This window comes from Sciurus carolinensis, chromosome 2 (assembly GCF_902686445.1).
Source record: "Sciurus carolinensis chromosome 2, mSciCar1.2, whole genome shotgun sequence".
Classification (NCBI taxonomy): Eukaryota; Metazoa; Chordata; class Mammalia; order Rodentia; family Sciuridae; genus Sciurus; species Sciurus carolinensis.
Window position 1 is genome coordinate 51,160,802 of NC_062214.1, and position 20,314 is coordinate 51,181,115.

The 20,314-nt window shown below is 43.6% G+C and overlaps 1 protein-coding gene across 3 annotated transcripts in view; it reads left to right on the forward strand.

Moving 5' to 3' along the window:
* Positions 1–466: 466 nt before the first annotated feature.
* Il16 (interleukin 16) overlaps positions 467–20,314 on the forward strand; it is a 121,260-nt gene continuing 101,412 nt past the window's right edge. For 2 of the 3 annotated variants that reach the window (XM_047538711.1, XM_047538712.1), the window contains exon 1: positions 467–547. In XM_047538711.1, coding sequence (XP_047394667.1) covers positions 508–547 — 40 coding nt within the window. In that variant the 5' untranslated portion in view covers positions 467–507. Of the gene's footprint in view, positions 548–11,751; positions 11,918–20,314 lie in introns of those variants that run through there. The other variant, XM_047538713.1, reaches the window with a different exon arrangement.

The window sequence follows — 20,314 nt, forward strand, 5'->3', positions numbered from 1 at the left end:
AAGTACATAAACACATCAGGACTCATTAGAAACATTAGGGGCGGGGTTGGAGACTCAGCGCTGGGACATGCGAACACTGGAGCACATTTTCCATACATTAGACCTCAGAAAGAATTGAGTTCTGCCCTCTCACAACATCTTCTGGATCCAAAGGAAAGTTTGAGGTTTTACATTTCTGTTTGCGGTACAGGAAAAGGCTTATGATCTGAGGGCTTGAGTCAGTGAAATAACATTGCTTTTATACACATTTGCTTCGCAAGAAGTGCAGGAGTTGGAAGCGACCGTTGTGAAACATTAAAGATTTTCTGGCAGAGGGAAAGGGATTTTTTTTTCCTCCTCCCTCCCTGCCGAGGAAAAACAGTTCTAACGAGGAGTTACTTTGTAGTTTTAACTCCCATTCAAATACTCCCAGCCCTGGAGGCTGTGGTTGGATCCCCCCCACAGCATCTTGATCTGGGTTTGGAGGGACTTTTCCCAGCTCTCCCTCATCCTCCGAGTCCCGTGGTCATGAGTTTGCAGAAGAGAGTCTTCCCCAGAAGGGAGACCGGTAAGTGGAGCTTCTTCGTCTGTCTCAGGGGATTTATGGGGAGATGAATTGGAGGGGCTGATCCTTTTTGATGTCTTCCGGGAAGGGTGGAAGAGCAGTTTTTTTTTTACACTGAGCAGCGTGTGTGTGTGTGTGTGTGTGTGTGTGTGTGTGTGACTGTGTGTAGGTGTGCACACGTTTGTGCGCACATGTGTGTGTGTACACATGCACACGTGTGTGCAGTTAGAGTTCCTGGCTTTCTGTCCTTGCAGAGACTGGTTGAGCTCTACCATGTGCTTGGCAGAAGGGTGAAGGGATATATCACAGGACCCTTGAGGGGATAAGAGTGAGCCCTGGCCAGCTAAGTGTCTGCCCTTCTGTGAGTGTTGCAGGCAATGCTGAGGCAGGGGCATTCATGTCTAAATGTTATAGCTGTCAAGATCCCCAGCAGCGGGGCTCCAGTTTCAGCAGAAGCAGAAGAGGGAGCTGCTCAGTTCCTGGTGGAGAATGAAGCACAGGTCTCAGGAGCACAGGGGATCCCCAAGACTTGCGACTTGAGCCTTGCTTGGTAGATCTTAGAAGTGGGAGGGGCCTCCAACATCCTGGCTGGACCCCTGCCTTCCTGCAGGTACAGCCCATTAGATGAGATCATTTCTTATAACAACCTCCTTCTTTGCTCCAGAAAAATAAACAATGAGGCATCAGGGTAAAGGATTTTAACCCTTCTGCCCAACTTTTAGAGTCGGTGCTGGCGAAACTTCAGTTCTGTTTTAACTTTGGCATAAAAGAATAAACACATGGTTTTCTTTAAAAAGGAGAATGAAACAAGTCAAAGGCATATTCTGGCTTTTCCAGCTCCAGGAAGATATGGCTAAAGCCCTTGGGATCTTTTGCTCAGGTTCCATTCAAGCCTTGCCTGAATGCTGAAGAAAGGTAGTGAGTCGTAGGAACTGAGAAAAGGGGCTGCAGTGAATGGCCACCTGGGCTGGAATCTTGGTCCTGAGAGACACCTAGCCTGGCATATTGGAAAAGGTATTTCACTTTGCTGTGGCTCAGATTCTTCCTTTGCAAAACAGCAATCATAAATTCCTACCATACAGGATGGAAGAAGCAATAAATGAGATAAAGCTCGTGAAGTGCCCTAAGCAGCTTGTGCACAATACCAACTCTCATAAGCAGGCTGCTCCCCTATTCTGTCACACAACCATCCCAAATGCCCAGGGCTCGAGGATGAAAAGCAGCTGTGGTCTCCCTCTATAGCTAAAATGGGCTGAGCACTCGGAATGTGCCCCCTTTGGAGGTAGAGGTTGTGAATATACCTGACCTGGTGTTCAATAGGTGTTCCATATCTAAAGAAACCGTTGACTCCACATTTATTCACAGGGAAGTCTTACCACTTCCTGTCCCTGGCTGCTTTGCCTTTGGTTAGGTTTCCCTGGTAACAGACTCTGAGGCAGGGATTTGTGTGTAGGAAGTTCATTGCAGAGTGCTCTGGGAAGGACACCTGTGAGGGCGAGGGAGACAGAACTGGACAGATGGAGGAGTGGGATCAGCAGCACTGGCTAATCCCAGGGGGCTTTGTGCCCCTATAATGACCAGTCATGTCACAGGGGCTGTGCTTGGAACCAGGGCATGATCCTGGGCAAAGTAGGTTGGAGGCAATGCTTGGTAACTCAGCAATGAGCTATGACAAGCAACCATGTGTTAGCTGTGTGAATGAACACCTTGGTTCTGGGGTGAGGGGCTTAGCTGCATGATAGCTCATAAAAACCTCTCAGTAAATTTGATCACATGCTTTGTTTTTGTTGAGTTCAGCTGTTTAGAAGGTTGGGCCTGAAATACATGGACACCTGTTCAGTTCAATTCTTACATAGCAGCATGATTTTGGATAAGTCCTTTTCCATAGCCAGAACTCAGTATCCCTGCCTATAAAGAGGACAGGAGGGTGTTGGGCTACAGATGACTTCTAGGAACACTTCCAGCTCAACCATTTCACAAGTGAAGATTTTGAGTTTGTGACTATGGTGGTTGGTTGGGTCCCCAAATGTGGTCAGTTCACATGATCTCAGGTGTCTCAATTCCTTCTGCTGAAAAATGGGAATCAAGATCTCTGGAGACCCTTGTCATGAGACCAGCTGTCAGCAGGGAGATGGTGAACCTGAGAAGTTGAGGGAAGTTCTGCCTAGGCCTGGAGCTAGGTGGTGAGTGGGGCTGAAGAATTCTGCTGCCTACATTCCCCCACCCCAACATTTTTCCTAGGGGGGAAAATCATAAACACATGAGACACTTCATATATCTTCAATAGTTAAGAACTATCTAATGTTGTCTGGGACAAACATAGATGTAGCTAGATTTCTTTTCTTACCATCTTTCCTTGACTACCTCCCAATTTTCTATTTATTTTTCAATATACAAAGAGTGAAATCACTTTCCCAAACACTTGGAATTCATTTTCAACAAATTATTTGTTTAGAGCTTTTTATGCTCTTGGCACTGTGCTGGGATCTGGGGATCTATTGGGACACATTAAATAAATGTGTGCACGCAAAGATATAAAGGCAAAGAAGGCTAGGTGTTTGGGGAGCTGTAGTGGGAGAACTGACCTAGCTTGGCTGGCCTAAGAAGGTTTTGTTTGAGCTGTTTTCTATAGAGCGTGTGGGATGGGGAAGAAGGTTCTGGCATGATCTTAGAATATCTCCTAATAAAAATCCACACATTCCAAGCTAGTCGCTGTGGCACATGTCTGTAATCCCAGTAGGTCAGAAGGCTGAAGCAGGAGGATTGCAAATTCAAAAACCAGTCTCAGAAACTTAACAAGATCCTAAGCAACTCAGTGAGACCAGTGTGGCTCAGTGGTTAAGTACACCTGGGTTTCATCCCTGGTCCCCCCGCCCCCCCCCAAAAAATCACTCATTCTAAAGAAGGAAAAGTGTTTGTGGAGAAGCATGGCCAAAATTTCAGTCAGTTATCAAGTTGATTTCATCAGTGGAGGGGGAGATGGAGCTTTGAGGAGGCCACAGCATCAGTCTGGGTTGTTTTTGAATATGAATCTGCTCAGGAGGAAACAATGGGCAAATCTGGCATGGAGTCATCTGTTGGGAGCAGAACTGGAGAAGACAGCCCTAGATGAAGGGGCAACACATTTTTTATGGTTTGAATATGGGACACCTCCCCCCTGCCACAAACTCTCATGTTAATGGAGAAATATTGAGGTGAAATAATTGGATTGTGAGAACTGTCCTCATTAGTTCATCCTGGTTTGAATGGACAGACTGGGTGGTTACCATATGCAGGTAGGTTGTAGCTGGAGGAGGTGGGTCACTGGGGGTGTGCCTTGGAAGAATTCATCTTCCCTGTGGCCCCTTCCCTACCCTCCCTCTGCTTCCTGAATACCATGACATGAACTACTATCCTTCACCACACCCGTCTACACTGATGGCTAACTTAGCTTAAGTCCAGAGCAATGACTATCTATGGACTGTGACCTCTGAAACTGTGAACCCCAAGTAAATTGTCCTCCACTAAGTTGTTCTGGTCACAGTGATGCAAAGCTGACTAAAGGAACATTGCAGAACAGGAATGAGAAAAGAAAACTGTTTCAGACCTTATTGGCTTAACCCAGCCACTGTATCTTTTTAAGTGTACTTCCATTTAGGCTCTTTTTCTTGCAGCATCTTTTAAAAAATAACAAGACAGCTACTTAGGAGCCTGAAACAGGAAAATCACAAGTTCATGGCTAGTCTGGGCAACTTAGTGAGACACTATTTCAGAATATAAATAAAAAGACCTAGGGATGTAACTCAATGGCAAGGACCACTGGGTTCAATTCCCAGCACTGGAAAAAAAAAAAAAAAAAAAAAAAAAAAAAGAAAAGAAAAGAAAAGAAAACTTGTTAGCTCAAGGAGTAAGATGTTTTTGCTGGTGGGGCTGAAGTCTCACTGTATATTAATCATCTGTCTATGTTCCTCACTCTGGCAGCCAATCCCCAATTATGTCCCCAGAGGGGCCTCACTGTGCATCTTCGAATGCCCTCTTTATAACCAGAGGTTCCCTTTTCTTGAGTTGAGTTAGGGTCACCATGGGCATGGCCTCCTTTCATCTGTTCCACTCTGAGCAAAGGCTAGTTGTCTTTATTTTACAAGTGAACTAACACAGGACACAGTGGCTTTCCCTGGACAGTGAGTGACAGGACTGAGATTTGAACTCAGGCAGGTGTATTCCATTTGAAAGTATGTGTTCTTTGCATGCTACATTGTTGCTCAAAAATAACAGTACTCCTTGTACACACAAGGATAGTTTTTTGCATGCTCATGTTCCCACTTGCTGTTGAGTTATGGATAACTTCACGTTTCCTGCATAGGTATCAGAACCACCACCCTTAATGGCCTTAGATAACCACCTCAGATGTCTGACTCATGGTTTATTTTACTATTTCCCATATTATTAACTTCATTTTGATTTCAATTTTATTTTTTCCAAAACATGATTATAAAGATTTTAAACATATGGAAGAGTGGAAAGAATTGTAGTTAATATGCATATATCCACTAGTTTTTACAAAGAACATTCTTACTAAATTTCCCTTATCATGTATGGACAGCTCTCTCTCCTTCTATCTATCCAAGTGTCCAAATTTTCTTAGATGTATTACCATGTGTGTCAGGCATCACTATACTTCAGCATACATATAATTAACTCCAATTTGAACAATATTTCTTGGTGATTCTTCTTTTAGAGATAAAATTTATGTTCAATGAAATGCACATATCTTTTTTCAAAGTAAAGGCAGTTTATTATTACATTTTTATTTACATAAAGAAGAAAAGTGAAGGAGCAGAGAGGAGAATAATTTACACCTGATTCTAAAGACAGACATCCAGGACATTTTGTGTGGTAGCGATGGGCTAATGTCTGGCCTACTTAGGGCAAATGTACTTTCAAAGGCATTCACACCTCGATGGCTTATCCATGTTTATTTAACAAGCAACAATGATAACCTCCCATGTAACAAAGCTGATGCAAAGTCTGTTTCTAGAGGCAACTTCTTCAGGGTGAATGACACAAATAGAGGAAAACTTGGCTGATAGATGTCCTCACAGTGTGATTTCACCTGCAGATCATTGGTGTCACTGACTTCTTTTTCAGATGGCCAGCAAAATGGAATTATCTGAAAAGCGATTTATTTATGAGTTAATGCAGGTATAGTTGATCTTCAACATAATGTTCCAAATAAAGTAATATTTGCTTTGTTGAGGTAAGATTGGTCAGGGGTTTGAAGTAAGAAATTCATCTTTTAGTTCCTGTATTGCCCCCAGCATCCAGTTTTGCTCCTTCTGCTGTCCTGATGGCTGAGTCCATTAGATTCTTTTAAAAAATTTGTTTTTAGGTATACATGACAGTAGAGTGTATTTTGACATATTATACATACATGGAATATAACTTATTCTAACTAGGATCCCATTCTCATGGGTATACATGATGTGGAGTTTCACAGGTGGTGTATTCATATATGAAACGCACATATCTTAAGTGCACCGTTCAGTTAGTTTTGATGGTGTACACCTTTTTAACGTACACATACTCCCAACATGATATAAAACATTACGATCACCCCAGAAAGCTCTCTCATGACTCTTCTCAATTGCTTTGTTTTTACTGATGTTATATAATGTTAGTTAAATAAATTCTGGTATTTCCTCGTCCTCCTCAGTTGTGGGGATGGAGCCCTTACTGGTAGAGACCCCAACTGTGGTGGACAGGCCTCACGATGGGTTCAAGTGTAGGTGCTGGCTTGGGTTCTGGGAAAAGGGAGCATGCCAGGCAGTAGGTAATCCTCAGCTAAATGGGTAGCCAAGGGAAGCAACATACAGAGAGTTTTTTAGGCTGTCACTGGGCAGGAGTTAAGGTTGTGGTTTTGGGTCCTGATAGTAGGGTTAGGAACAGACCAGGGTAAGGGAGATGGAGCAGAGACCTCATCATGGGAACCTGACCCTGAGATGGTGAGAACTGATCACAGCTCTGTAGGTACTTGTGTGCCCTAATGCTCTCTTGTGGGGCCCCAGTGATCCTGAGGCAGCTGAGGGGAGCTGAGCTGTAACCACTAAGACTGGCCTTGTATTTCTTGCCATTATGTATTTGCAGTCCCTCACTGTCCTGACACTGGGGGCAATGAGTGCATATTTATTGGCAAGATGAACACAGAAGCAACCCAAAATTGCTTGTGGGCAATGAAGTGTGGATGGACTTTCAACTGTCTCAATTCCTGTGCTGTTATGAAACATAGGTAGAGAGGGTCCAAATGCAGGAATTTCTGCCTCCTGCACTCTGCCACTCTTGCTTCCCCATTTCAGAGGGCATAGGGCCACTGCAGATGAGGTGGTCTGAAGGAAGGCAGAGCTGGGACATGTTAAACCACCATGTGTCAGAGAGTGAGCCATCCTTATTTAAGTCTTATAACAACTCATTTTACAAATGAGAAATCTGATGCTCAGAAGTGGGAATGACTTATTCCAGGTCAAAGAGCCAGTTAGCAGCAGCCTGGGGATAAAAACTCAGGCTGCTTCACTCCTGGACTAGTGCTCTTTTCAATGCTTGCCTGCCTCCTATGCCTAGGGTGTGCTTATGCATGTGTGAGCTTGCAGTGAACTTATTCATTGGTTCATTTCTTTATCTTGCATTTGTTTCTATGTGTCTGACCGTAGTGATCCTTCTCTCCTGCTTTCCATTGTACCGCCCCATTCTTTCCTCTAACAGCTATTTAGCATTCAATTTGTGCCAGGTACTGTGCTAGATGCCAATGCTACACAGGGAAACATAAGACATGGTGCCTGGCACCAAGGAACTGACAGTTACTGGAAAAGTCAGACAGAGATGAGAGAGATCAGCCTGGAATGCTTTGAGAGTGCCAAAGGGCAGCTGGTAATTTAATGGGTGAGTTGGAAGACAAGGTTGGGGAAGGCTTCCTGGAAGAGGTGACTTTGAGCCAAACCTTAAGAAACATGTGTGAGATTGTTGCACAGAGTGTGCAACATGCAGAGGTGGAGGAATCAGGGAACATCTGGAGGAACTTCAAGCTGGGGGTGGGGGAACCAAGCCTGTGACCTTGGGCAGGGATTTAAAATTTTTACATATTGAGTCAGTCATGTCACGACAATAACAAATAAAGAAAAGAAAGAAGGAATTTCTTCATCTTTTAAAATGTTGCTTTCCAATGCAAGGCAGGAAGGAGCCATTCTTCAGATAATTGTGTGGGCAGAGAGACTGAAAAAGTGAGATAAATAACTGCCTGGCACAGCCAAGCACGGTCCACCTCTCACTCCACCCTTATCCTGTGTCAAAACACATGGGAGGGGCCAGTCTTTCTGTTGGGGCATCTCTGATATTCTGTAAGAGCTACAAAAGTTGAGAGATCCAGCTGCCTCTGGAAGTGTCAAGACTCCAAACTGAATATATATCACTCCTGTCAAAGCCTGGCTCAGTGGAAATGTCGCATCCATCTCCTCCACCACAGAGAAGTGTGCTTCCATTGAGACCCAGTCTTTTCCTGTTGCCAGGTGGAAAGGCAGGATGCTGGTGCTTTGTAAACCATATTAATCTTGACCTTAAAAAAACACCACCCAAGCTCTGACCACTCCCTCCAGTTCTGGTATCTGATCCTTTCTAAGCCTGCCCATGTGGTGGGGGCAAAAGGGCTAGGGAGGGATCTCCAGATGCTTAGCTAGTCAAAGTTGATTTACTCTGCTTTTGTTAAAAGGACTGGACTTTATTGTCAGATAACTTAGCTGGGTTCACATCCTGGCTTTGTGCCTTGAGAAAGTTGTTGCACCACCCTGTGATGCTTCCCTGTCGCTTCCTCACTAGGGAGAGGGAGATAATTTTTTTTTTTTTTTTTTTTTTTTTTTTTTTTTACCAAGTCTACAGGTTCATTGTGGAGGTAGGGACTGCGCTGATCAACCATACTCAGTATCCTTGGACCCACAGCAAGTACTGCACAAATGGTTGTTGTTACTGTTATCAATTAGTCCATCAGAGTTCTGCATCCCCAAGCATTTTTCTTTGCCCTGGAACTGTGAATGAAACCAAGTGATTCTGCTGGTCCAATCCAAGGGGTTATTAGTGCTCTTGGAACTAACCTCTCTTCCCTGGGAGAGAACAGTCTTACTATTTCCTAGACTGTGGCCTCAAGGAGCTAGGATAGAAGAGGGTACATTTTTAAAGTGCCATTTAAAACTGAGTCTAATCACATGAATTGGACAAAGGCATTGTCTGTAAGAGCTCTTTGTAAACTCTCAAGTACAAACAAATGTAGAAACTCATTATGTGGCATTAGTCATTTATTTATTCATTCAGTTATGCATTAATTCAGTCAGTAAATGTTTATTGAGCCCTTATGGGCCAGACATGTTCTAGTGCTGGGGCCCCTGCAGGGAACAAGGCTGATGGGGTCCCTGATGGGGAATCACACTCCAGATGGGGCAGATGGATGATGCCCAAGTACCTAAATAGACTCTGAGGATGCCTTCCAATGGTGGCAAGTTTGATGAAGAAAACAAACAAGGAAGATGTAATAGAGAGTATTGCGGGCTTATTTAGATTGAGTGGACAGGAAGGGTCATATTTAGAATGTTGAAGTAGCAAGGAGCCAGCCATATGAAGATCTAGAAGAGGAACCTTTGGGAAGAGGGAGCAGCTAGGGCAAAAACCTTGGGGCAATGTGAGCCTGGCCTGTTCAAGAACAAGCTAGAAGTCTGAGCTGACTGTGAAATGCAGTAAGGAAGATGACGAGAGGTAGGAGCTGAAGTTGGGAGGACAGACAGCAAGGAAATCATGTAACTGCTTTGGGCCATGGCAAGGAACTTGGATATTATTTTGAAGAAGTAATGCAAAGTTGGGAGGGAATAAGTGATGCACAGGGCATTTTTAGGTCAGTAAATGCATTCTTCTCTTTGATATTATAATGGTGGATAAGTGACCCTATGCATTTGTCTAAATATATAATTCTATGGAATTATAAACACAAAGAATGAATCTTAGTGTCAACCATGAACTTTAGTGAATAATCATGTATCTTTGTGGTTTATTAGTTGTAAAAATGTATCATGCTAATGCAAAATGTTAATAGTAGGAGAAACTGTATGTTTGTAAAGAGAGAGGGCATGTGGGAAACTCTATACTTTGTGCATAATTTTTCTGTAAGCTGATCTGTGTGGTGCTGGGTTGGTGGGAGTTTTCTCTTTTTTTCTGCAGGAGGTCCTTCATGAAGGGCACACCTTGACATATAGACCACCCTGTATGTATAAGGGACAGGGCAGGGTCCCAGCCACACTGGAATACATTCACCTTAAAACAGTAGGGAAGAGGGGCTAGGGTTGTGCCTTAGTGGTAGAGCATTTGCCTCACATGTGTGGGGCACTGGGTTCAATCCTCAGCACCACATAAATAAAAGTATTATGTCCATCTACTACTAAAAAAAAAAAAACAAAACAAAAAAACAAAACAAAAAAAAACAGTAGGAAAGAACGGGTGACTCAAAGACAGAGGGAGAGGCAGGAGCTGGTCTCAGGCACAGGAATCAGTGAGGGCCTAAAGCTGGAGTAGTTGTGAGACTGTGGGGCCTTTGTAGGTCACAGGATCCAGGAAGAATGAGGCTGGGTTCCATGGGCCTAGGGGTACAGAATCACACCTCCCTTGCCACACGGGAAGAGTCAAGGTGGGCGATGCCTATTCTGAGCCCAGATGCCATGGGCCTGGGGAGTTTCAAGAGAGGCCATGGGTGGCACAAGGCAGGCAGCACTGACCAACGCCCCCATTCCCCGAACTTCTGAAATTCTTCCCCTGCACACCAGACTCAGCCCTACAATATGGCACTGTCCCCGGAGCCTGCCAACAAAGGCAACCCTATCTCCAGCATGCCCTCCCTGTGTGTCCTGTGTGATCACTGCCTGGTTTCCCCAGCAGTGGCTGCACCTCCACAGCCATGCCTGGAATTTCAAGGGCTTCCTACAGTTTGCACCTACACCCTCATTAAAACCTCCAGGGGCCCTAAAACATTTGGTGGTGAGCGTCACGAAACATTCCATTTTTCAGAAGAGAGGGCCACACAAAGGTCCCAGTTGGTCACACAGGAACAACTCACAGAGGCCCATACTTAGAAGAGATGTGTGGGATGCTCTCTGGGGGGCAGTGGGGTTAAATGCCTGAGATTAGGCCATCAGAGGGGACATGCGAGGGAAAGGCATTCTGATCACATGCCACTAAATCCTGTAGGACACACAGAGGTGTCACGTCCCTTTAGGTTGTGGTTTTCAACACGTTTTATCTAAGTTAGATCATTGGTTCTTGAACTTGGGCATGCACCAGAATTACCTGGGGGGCTTGCGAGTTGCCCTGAATGTTGGTGCCCCCCTCAGGACTGGGACCAGAGAATTTGTCTTTTTAGCAGGTGGTATTGCTGCTGCTGCTGCTGGTGTAAGAACCAGAACTGAGGACATTTCATGTGCTCCTGAGAGCCAGTTTGATTTAGGGAAAGTCTGGCACAAAGAGGCAACATGAACAGAGCCAAGGTCTTGGAGTTGGTGGATCTTGATTAGACTCGCGGTGTGGTATTTTGCTGACTGTGTGACGTTGGGGAAATTGCTTGACTTTCTGAGTCAGTGATTAGCTTTGACTCCAGGTCACCAAGTATAGAGCATAGTAAGTAGATACTTGATGAACTTTTGGGCAGTGATTTTCTCTACCTGTAAAACGGGTATGATAATATTCACTGGATTTCTGGTAGTAGTGTGAGAGGATGAAGTTTATGGAAAGCTCCTGTCATGTGCCAGTCACATCATAGGCCCTGAGTAGTGTCTGTTACCACCCTGCCCTTCTTGCAGTCACTTCTGTGCTGTCCAGGGAAGGCAGGAGCAGACTGGGACTGGAGCAAGGAGCCTCACTTTGATTCTGCAGCTCTGGAAGGAGCCTGCCTCCCACGTGTTCCCTGCCAGCTCAGCAGATGGTGGACTTTGTTCTGAAGCTGAGCTTCCCAGTCCTGGCAGACCCCTTTTTGGACCAAGTCTTTTCCTATGGAGATGTCAGATGGCTACGGTGGGAAGTCTTTGAGCAAATCTGTGCCAGGCTGGACACATTTGCCCAGAGTCACCTGTCCAGAGCAGGTGGTGTCGACAGTGTCTGACTCAGAGTCCCTTCCATTGGAACTGGGATGTGACTCAGAAGCTGGCCTCTGTTTGAGGAGGGAGTGTCCATTGCTCACTCTGACAGATACTGCCCAGGCTTGGACCCCAGGCCATTCAGAGATAGATGGTACAGTGGTCCCTACTGGGCAGTTGGAGAGAAAAGCAAGGGAGGTGGCAGCCCTGGGGGGCTATGCAAAGGGAAGTCGATGGGCACCAGGTGAGTGAATATACCTCAGGCAGCCACCTACACGGAGGGGCTGTTCCCTGAGGTACCGAGCTGGTTTCCCTGGCCTTGATGAGGAGGTTCTTGGTTGCTAGGTCTTAATTTCACATTTGAAAGTCATGCTGGGATCAGGGCAGGAGCAGAAGTGAGAACCCCTGTTCCCAGTGGGCTAGGGAGGAGGCTTTGGGGGCCTGGGGGAGGGCAGAGGGACGCCACTCGTTCTGGCTGTGCAGTGCTGGAGATGGTCTTAAGATTTCTAGTCTTGTCCTTGGTACTGAGAACGTGAAAGGAAATGGAAAAAAGGAAGCAAGGGAAGCAGAAAAGGCAGCGAGGCTCTTCCTCTCCCAGGTGGGCATGGTGACTGACAGTGACAAGAGTGTTCTCTCTGCCCGTCAGCCACTCTACCCCACAGGACTGCATGCCACCTTGGTCTGTCCCAGGGATGGCATTCCTTTGGTTCATGAGTGTGTTTGTTTTTTGTTGCTGGGGCACGAGACATGGGCAGAATGGGGTTCCCTGAGGCTGCAGGGAAGCACTGGCTTCTCCTGCCCTCATCAGGCTGTGCCGGGAGATTGTCTCTTTTCAGGCTTGAGCTACTCAATGGCTACATCATTGTCCCAGGAGCCCAGTTCAAGCCATGCAGGGCTCCCTGAGGCAGTCCTAAGAAGCTGTTCTCTGTGGCTCCCCTTCCTCTTTCGCCAAGCTCTCCAGGAGGGAGAAGACTGTTCTCCCCGTTTTTCCTCCCAGCCCTTATTTTTTGCTGTGCAGTTAGTGGTGGTCGACACTTAGGAGAACAGCAGAGGGCATCTCCCCTACCCGTGAGCTGTCAGGACAGGTCGGTCTCTTGCTGGAGGCCCTGCTATTCATTTATTCAATGCAATGAGGCTTATTACTAATATTTAACGCTCCAACAGTTTCCTGAAAACTCTCCAAGCTCCAGGCACTGGGCTAAAATCTTTACATTTGTTACTTCACTCAAACCTTACAACGACACTGAGTTTCTGTTCATTAGGGTACCATCAAACCGTACAGTAAAGATCATTCAACTAAAGAGGGGTACACCCAGGACCTGAACCCTAGGCAACGTAACCCCAAATTCCATGCTCTGTGACATGGCTTAACAATGTTTATATTCCCTAAACACCAAATTGTCATATATGCACAGGGTTAAAAGAAAAATAAAACTGTTGGATTATAATTACCCAAAGCAGTTATTTTCAAATTCCTCTTATCCACAAACCATTTTAGAATTAAAATCTTTCAAGAATACTCATATATAAATGGTTAAGGCAGAATTGTTCTGGTGGAAGACAGGCCAGTAGCTTGAGATTGGCCCTCTTGTCAAGGCTTTCCCTTCTTTCTGGATCCTAGCCAGGTTCAAAGTTTGGGGAGTAGTGGGGGGTGGAGGGAGTGTGGCTTTTGAATTGAAATCCACTCCCCAGCACAGAGGGTCCTTATTCTTGAAGGGACTCCTTGGTTATCCGTGATTGCTCATTGTCCTTACTTGGCTATTGGGTCCCTCTCCTCTCTGCCACATCCCTGAGTTCTGCTGCCACCAAGAGATTTGCTCTGACCTGGATACAGAAGGGTCCTTCCCTCATTCTGACCCCAAGTCTCAGCTCATGGCTTAGTTCCTTGAGCTGCCTTTCTAACCAAAGCTCCAAAAGCTTGGAGTCAATTGTTTATTTTGCCTCCATGGATATTTTCTCCCCATGCACAGGAGTATGTGACTATTTACACTGGACTGCCACTTCAGGCTGTGGCAGATTATTCCAGCCTTTAATGTCAGCTCCCCACAGGGGGAATAATAGCTGTTTACACATCTGTCACCCCCAATAGACTGTTAAGAACCATGTCTTCATCTTTGATGTGGTGTCTGATATACAGTGAATTTCAGAAAACAATTATTACAGAAATCAACAACAAGACCACTTTAATAAGCACAAGAATACCTTATATTTGCATTGTCCATTTGGTCTAGCAATGCACTTTTATATGTAATTTTTTTATATTAAAACACCACTCAGTGTAAATAACCATGTACTCCTGGGCATGGGGAAGAAAAATAGCCACGGAAGCAAAATAAACAAAGAACTAGGTCCAAAAACTTGGAGTTTGGGTTAGGAAAGATAGCTTGAAACAGAGATTCACTTTGAATTTTTGTTTCACATTTCTATTAAAACCAGGACAAATCTATGTCAGTTTTGTAGACTAGGCAAGGTGGTTCCGTGTATGCCAGAATCATGGAGAGGCATCTCTGCAGGAAAGAGCATGGAGCAGATGGGGGTGCTGAGCACAGCTTGTAGATGAGCAGACCGCCGGGTGGCAGGGCAGAGTCCATGGGAGCTGTGATGCTTGTCACACTTGCAGAGGCTGGAAAAGTTTGCATTGGCTAAAAAGAGTTTGCAGAACTGGTAGTGTCTCTGCAGGGTGACCCAGATGCTGGGGACAACCCAGAGTGCAGATCCTCATAGGTCTTGTCTGTGGCTTAGGCTTGGCATGCAAAGCATAATGGATGAGCACAGCATCTGGGATGTGGCTGTCCTGCTCTGTCACCTGGAGGTAGTCACTACCAAATCATCTTCGACCCACAGACATTACCCACTGCTGGGATTCTGGGGGCAGAATCACAGTATTTCATGTGACAAAGGAAAGCTAGAGTTAAATCTGAGCCCTTTCCTCAATCTTGCATCTGTGTCTGAGAAGTTCCAACAGGGAACTTCAGAGCCCATTCCAGCTCCCACATCTGGAAAATCGAAAGTTACTCGAAGAAGGGTGGGCAAACGCAACAAAAGTCATGCACACACAAAGAAGTTCAGGGAAGAGAACCAGGTGAAGAATCAAAGCAAACACCCCATATGAAGCTGCTGTGAGAAATTGGAGAAAACCTACAAGTAGTGGTTTTCAAATATGACCCAGGAGTGGAGTGAAACTGCATTTAGTGGGTTGGGACCAACTTTACTTTTTTATACATAAAACAGAATGGGACATATCACAATTCATCAGGGTCTTGGCAAACTTATATTTTATATGATCTTTTCTGTGCTTTTTATTTATTATGCTATAGTTAGGGTATTGCTTCATGAAACTTATATTTTAGTTTGATGTATTTTTGTAGACACTTACATACATATGTTTTATGTGTGTTCATGTGGTGCATACTATGATGCAAAGATGTAAATTCTCACTATAAGTCAAAATTTTATAAAAAGCTTAAGAAACAGTACTCTAGAGCATTGGGTAGGATCTAGAATAGTGGAGGTGTGTAAGAAGAGCACTTTAAATCCAAATGTTCCCAACCTTCTCTTTTGACAAGATGTCCTTTCTGCCATCATCCTAGGCAGGGATCCTCAGCAAAGTCATCCATGGATTTATCTCTCTTTCTGTCCTTCCCTCCTCCTAAGCAGAATGGTGAGCAATGGAAAGGGCTGGAGAGAGCAGACAGCAGGTCCCATCTCCTGTGCCTACACTTTCCTCTTTCTTCTCCTTTCCTCCAAGGATGGTTGAAGTTAGTTCCAGTCAAACTGCAGGGGTCAGGGGACACTGCAGCAGCTGCTGAAGGAGGCAGGGGACTGATCACATTAACTAAGGTGATGTCTAGGCAACATGTATCCCCTGCATTGAGCTAATTGCCAAAAACATAATAAAAGTGTGTGTGGTGTGTGCGTGTTCATATATACATATGTGTATGTATATCATATATATATGTATGTGATTTTACATGCATACACACACACATTTGCACACACACAGTCATATGCCACATAATGTCAGTCAATGTCAGACTGCCCATATGATGGTTTACGGAACACTTAAAACACTGTCACAGCATATACTAGCTTAAAAAGTAAACCCTAGTACATGCCAACAACTAAAAAGTGCTCAAGACACATATAATTAAATTGAAATTTTCTAATAAGAAATTCAAGAAGACAAACTTGAAAATTTAGCCAAATGAAAGAATGAAATTAGTGATAGCAGTCTTCTGAAGAATTGAGTTAAAACTGGAAGTCAACTATAATTATAGAATAACAACAGTAAGAACATCATCTTTCAAAATTCATGGGTTGACCAAAAAGTATTCAGAGGAGAAGCTCTACCTTTAAATAATAATGATGAGGACCATAGTGGCAATATAACTATTCAACAAACTGTGCTAAGAGATTGACATCTTATATTTCAATTTACTATCATGAAGTTGCAGAGGGGTGCTCCTGGAAGCATCTCCATTTTACAGGTGACTGAGTCACAAAAGTTTAAGCAGAATTCTAGGGTCAGACACAGTGAATGATTGGACTGAGACTGAAACCCAGGTTTACCTGACTCTGAAGCCAAGCACATCACCACCACACGAGATGCTTCCATTTCTAAAGAAGAATATCAAGTTTTGAGAAAATAAGTGGCAAACGTTAGAGGATACAGAAACAGAGGGAAACAAATATAAAAGGAGTAAGAAGGAAAAAAATACGTAAAGCAGAAATAAATCTATTAGAAAGCAAACCAAAAGTAGCAGCAGATGTTTTTTTCACTACTTCTAAGGATAGGTGCTTGGAAAGGACCAGCAGAATGGGTAGACTTTAGTGAAGACAAGGCAAAGTCAAAAAGAGGGGCAGCCACGGAAATACACATCCCTGGTGACACAGCACACGGCAGGTGCAGAGCGTCTCAGAAACTTTATAACTGTGAGTCTGGGATGGAGAACTCTACACTGACAGTTAGAAAACCTGAGCAGAAGGGCAATTTCATGGCAAGGAAAGTGATCAAAATTAACAAAGAAAAAGATTTTAAAAAAATAAATAGACTCATATGCAGGAGAGTCACTGAAGAAATTTCAAAGAACTGCCTAAAACTGATGCCAGAATCAAACGATTTTATGGAAAAATTATTTTAAGCCTTTTTAATGAGATATATTTTAATCTGTTAAGTGGTTTCAGAAAGTGGGAAGAGACCCAACTGACACAAGATAAGATGATGGACCACTTCTTTCTTTTCTTCTTCTTCTTCAAAGAGTGTTTTGGACCCCCCACCATCAACTGGGGACCTGGGGATTTGAACCGGGGCCTTTGTGCATCGGAGACAAGCGCCCTCCAACATGAGCTATCTCATCAGCTTCTTCTTCTTTTTTAATTAGAGCTTTATAGTTACACACAGTAGTTGGGTGGTTCCTGACAAAATCATACATGCAGAGAATTTGATTTCACTTCACGTTCCTTTTCCCTCCCCTTCCATTTCCCTTTCTCTACTAATCTTCCTTTCATTCATATATTTATTTATTTTTGATTGGTTTTTTTCTACTTATACATAAAGGTGAAATTCCTTGTGGTATATTTATATTATGCACATAGCATGATTTAAAAAAAATTCAGTCATGAAGGATCACTTCTATTGGCAGATATAGATACAAAAATCCTAAAAAATATTAGCAAGGTACATCTAGCTCTCCAGTAAAAGAAGTACATGCTGTGATCCAGTGAGATTTAAAATAAGAATGAAATGCAGGAGGCTAAGCTTAGGCAAGGCATTCATACATTTCTTCACTTCAGCAAATCAAAAGAGGAAAGGAATAGACTAGTGCCAGTGAGCTGAAGCATATTTAATAAACGACTTGGTTTTGATGAAAAAAACATTCCAAGTTAAAATTAGTAAAAGATAGTTCTTTCTATGATAAAAAATAATTTCATCTCACTCTATTAGTCATGGTCCTACTTACCAGAGAATGTTAGAGGAATTTCCATTAATGCCTGGAAAAAGATGTGGAAAATCTGTATTGTCAGCATCACTTATGAATATTTTAGAAATTCTGGTCAGTAAAACTTTAAAAAAATAAAATGAGATGAATGGTACAACATTATTAAATGAAGCAAGTTTATTAACTTTCAGAGAGCACATGATTGGAAACTCAATACAAGCTATTGAGTAATGACAGAACCAAGAAGACATCTCTAAGGTTGTCAGTTATGAAACAAAGTAAAAAAGTTACAAAGTACTTACACATAAAAAAAAACCAAATAGATAATATACTTTGCCAATGATTCAACTTAAAATATAAACAAAATGTTGAGGAATAAATGTAAGTAGAGATTTTTAAAGCTTAAGAAGAATATGAAATTTGGTTGAAGATCTGAAAAGAAAATTTGAACAAATATAAAAACAAAATAATTTCTAAAATGTCCCTGGATGGGAAAACTTTTCCTACAAGTTGTCCATAAATCTAAGGCAATTCCAAACAAAATTCTATCCAGATATTTTAAAATTGGAGAAAATTATTTCAGAATTATTAACTGATAGAAATTAGTCATGTACTTTATTTTTGTTACCCCAAATAGGCAACCTTTGTTTTTCTGATAGTAACTGTAATATGTGACCACTACAAAAAGAAAGCGAGTATAGGAAATTATTACATAGAAAGGAAAAGACTCCTTGTGAATACCATCCTCCAGTGTCTTCCAGAAGTATTGTTTGGTGTTTATTTGTACAAATCCATTTTTATAAGTAAAACTAAGTCAATACAACTATTTTATGGTATGTCTTATCCTTATAATGTATCATGTATATCTTTTCCCTATCTTTCTATGTTATTGGTTGTATAGTACTTCATCATATGAAAATACCACAAAAGAGTTAATAAAAGCTTTCACAGATGTTCATTTAGGTCATGTACACTCTTTTGCTATGTTTTTGCTATGTTTTCCCATTCTTTCTCATTCACTCACACATCCAAGGAAGTTGGGCTCCATGAAGCTAAGCTTTCCATATATACTATTATTTTTTGAGTTTGCTTTTGTGTGTGTGTGTGTGTGTGTGTGTGTGTGTGTGTGTGTGCGTGTGTGTGCGCACACACTATATGCCAGGCAAACTGGCTCAGAACGTCTTTCTTTCTCATCCTCACAGTGGTTGGCACTGCCATGTCCATCTTATGGATGACTAAACCATAAAGGTGAAATACTTTGCTTCAGCTTGCACAGATAATAAGTGGCAGATCTGGCATTCAGTCTAAGGTCGACTGCAGCATCTCAGCCCGTAGGCATCAGGTTTGCACTACTGGTTGTCGTTCCTCCCAGTTATCAACAGCACTGTGTGGGATCCCCCGGTGATCCCTCACTTCACTCTCCATGACAGTTACTGAGTGTCTTTCACATGTGAGCCCCTGCTTGAGGCCTTGGGTTTTCGGGAGAAGCCAGCCTTGGATAGCCACTCCAGAAAAATGATGGAGAAATAGGCCCTTCTTGAATTGATCTAGATCCTCCTTAAGATGAATTATATGTTCCACTTCCACCATCCTGAGGTAGTATGTGCTGCAGGGGAAGTTCATTCTGATTTACCCTGTGCCCAGGGGCTGGGGTCTTACCAGTGCCCACGTGTCAACGGGTCAGATCTCCTTTTAGGATGCTGAAGTTGCCACAGTTTGTGGGAGGCACTCACATTGTAGCCTTAGGGGCTTCCCAGAGGAGCAACCTCCAGAGTGTTTTCCTGATAGCTCTGAATCATCCTATGCTGAGGGCAGCTCACTCTGGAGTAAATCTGGTACTTGGAGCCCTACATTCTGTGGCCCCAGATGTGTGGGTCTTCTCCCGGAGTATTTCACATCACGTTGGTGCAAGAAGAGCCAGTCGGAAGGGGTCTCTGAGACACTCAGCCACTATTCATTTACTGAACAAGCAAATGCCCTTTCCCTGGGCCAAGCCCTGGCCAAGCTCTGGGGAGGAAAAATTGAGATAGAATCTCTCTCCTCCAGGAGGAAGGAAGAAAAACAAGAGGTATAAAATTAACTCCAAAACAACCTGCTTACTTGGCCATCTGGGAAACTGAGGACCAGAGCCGCCCTCTGTCTTCCTAGTCCCGTATGCAATGCCCGAGACACAGAGAGCACCAGTCCCAGCCACAGGCCCACATGTCCTACGAAAGCTGTGCCTTTTGGAGGAAAAGGAGCCATAGTTTCTTCCCTTCATTACTTATCACTGAGTCACTCTTTTGTTCAAGACCAAAAAATACCCCCTGGACTGGAATCACCAAACTTTAAAATTTGCCTTTGATATAGGACACTGTCAGAGGACTCAGAAATTTAAAACACATTTTATCAACTAGCCCCCCTTTTCTCCATATGGTTATTTACCCTCTCAAAGTTCTCCAGTGAGTGAAATACGTTTTATCCAGATGGAAATACTGTGGCCCTCCTCCAGTGGTTGGTTTTGCCCAGCAAGATGACAGTACATCACCGTTTCTCAACCAGTGCTTTTGAGTGAGAAGAAATGACCATGGAGGAGGAACAGAGGGAGGGGAGCAAGAAGGAGGGGGAGAGAAGGTCCCCAAGGCTGTCTGGTGGAGGATCCACTCGGGATGGAGAAAATCTGGCAAGAATTTGGCAAGTGTTCATGGAACTTGAAGCCAAGT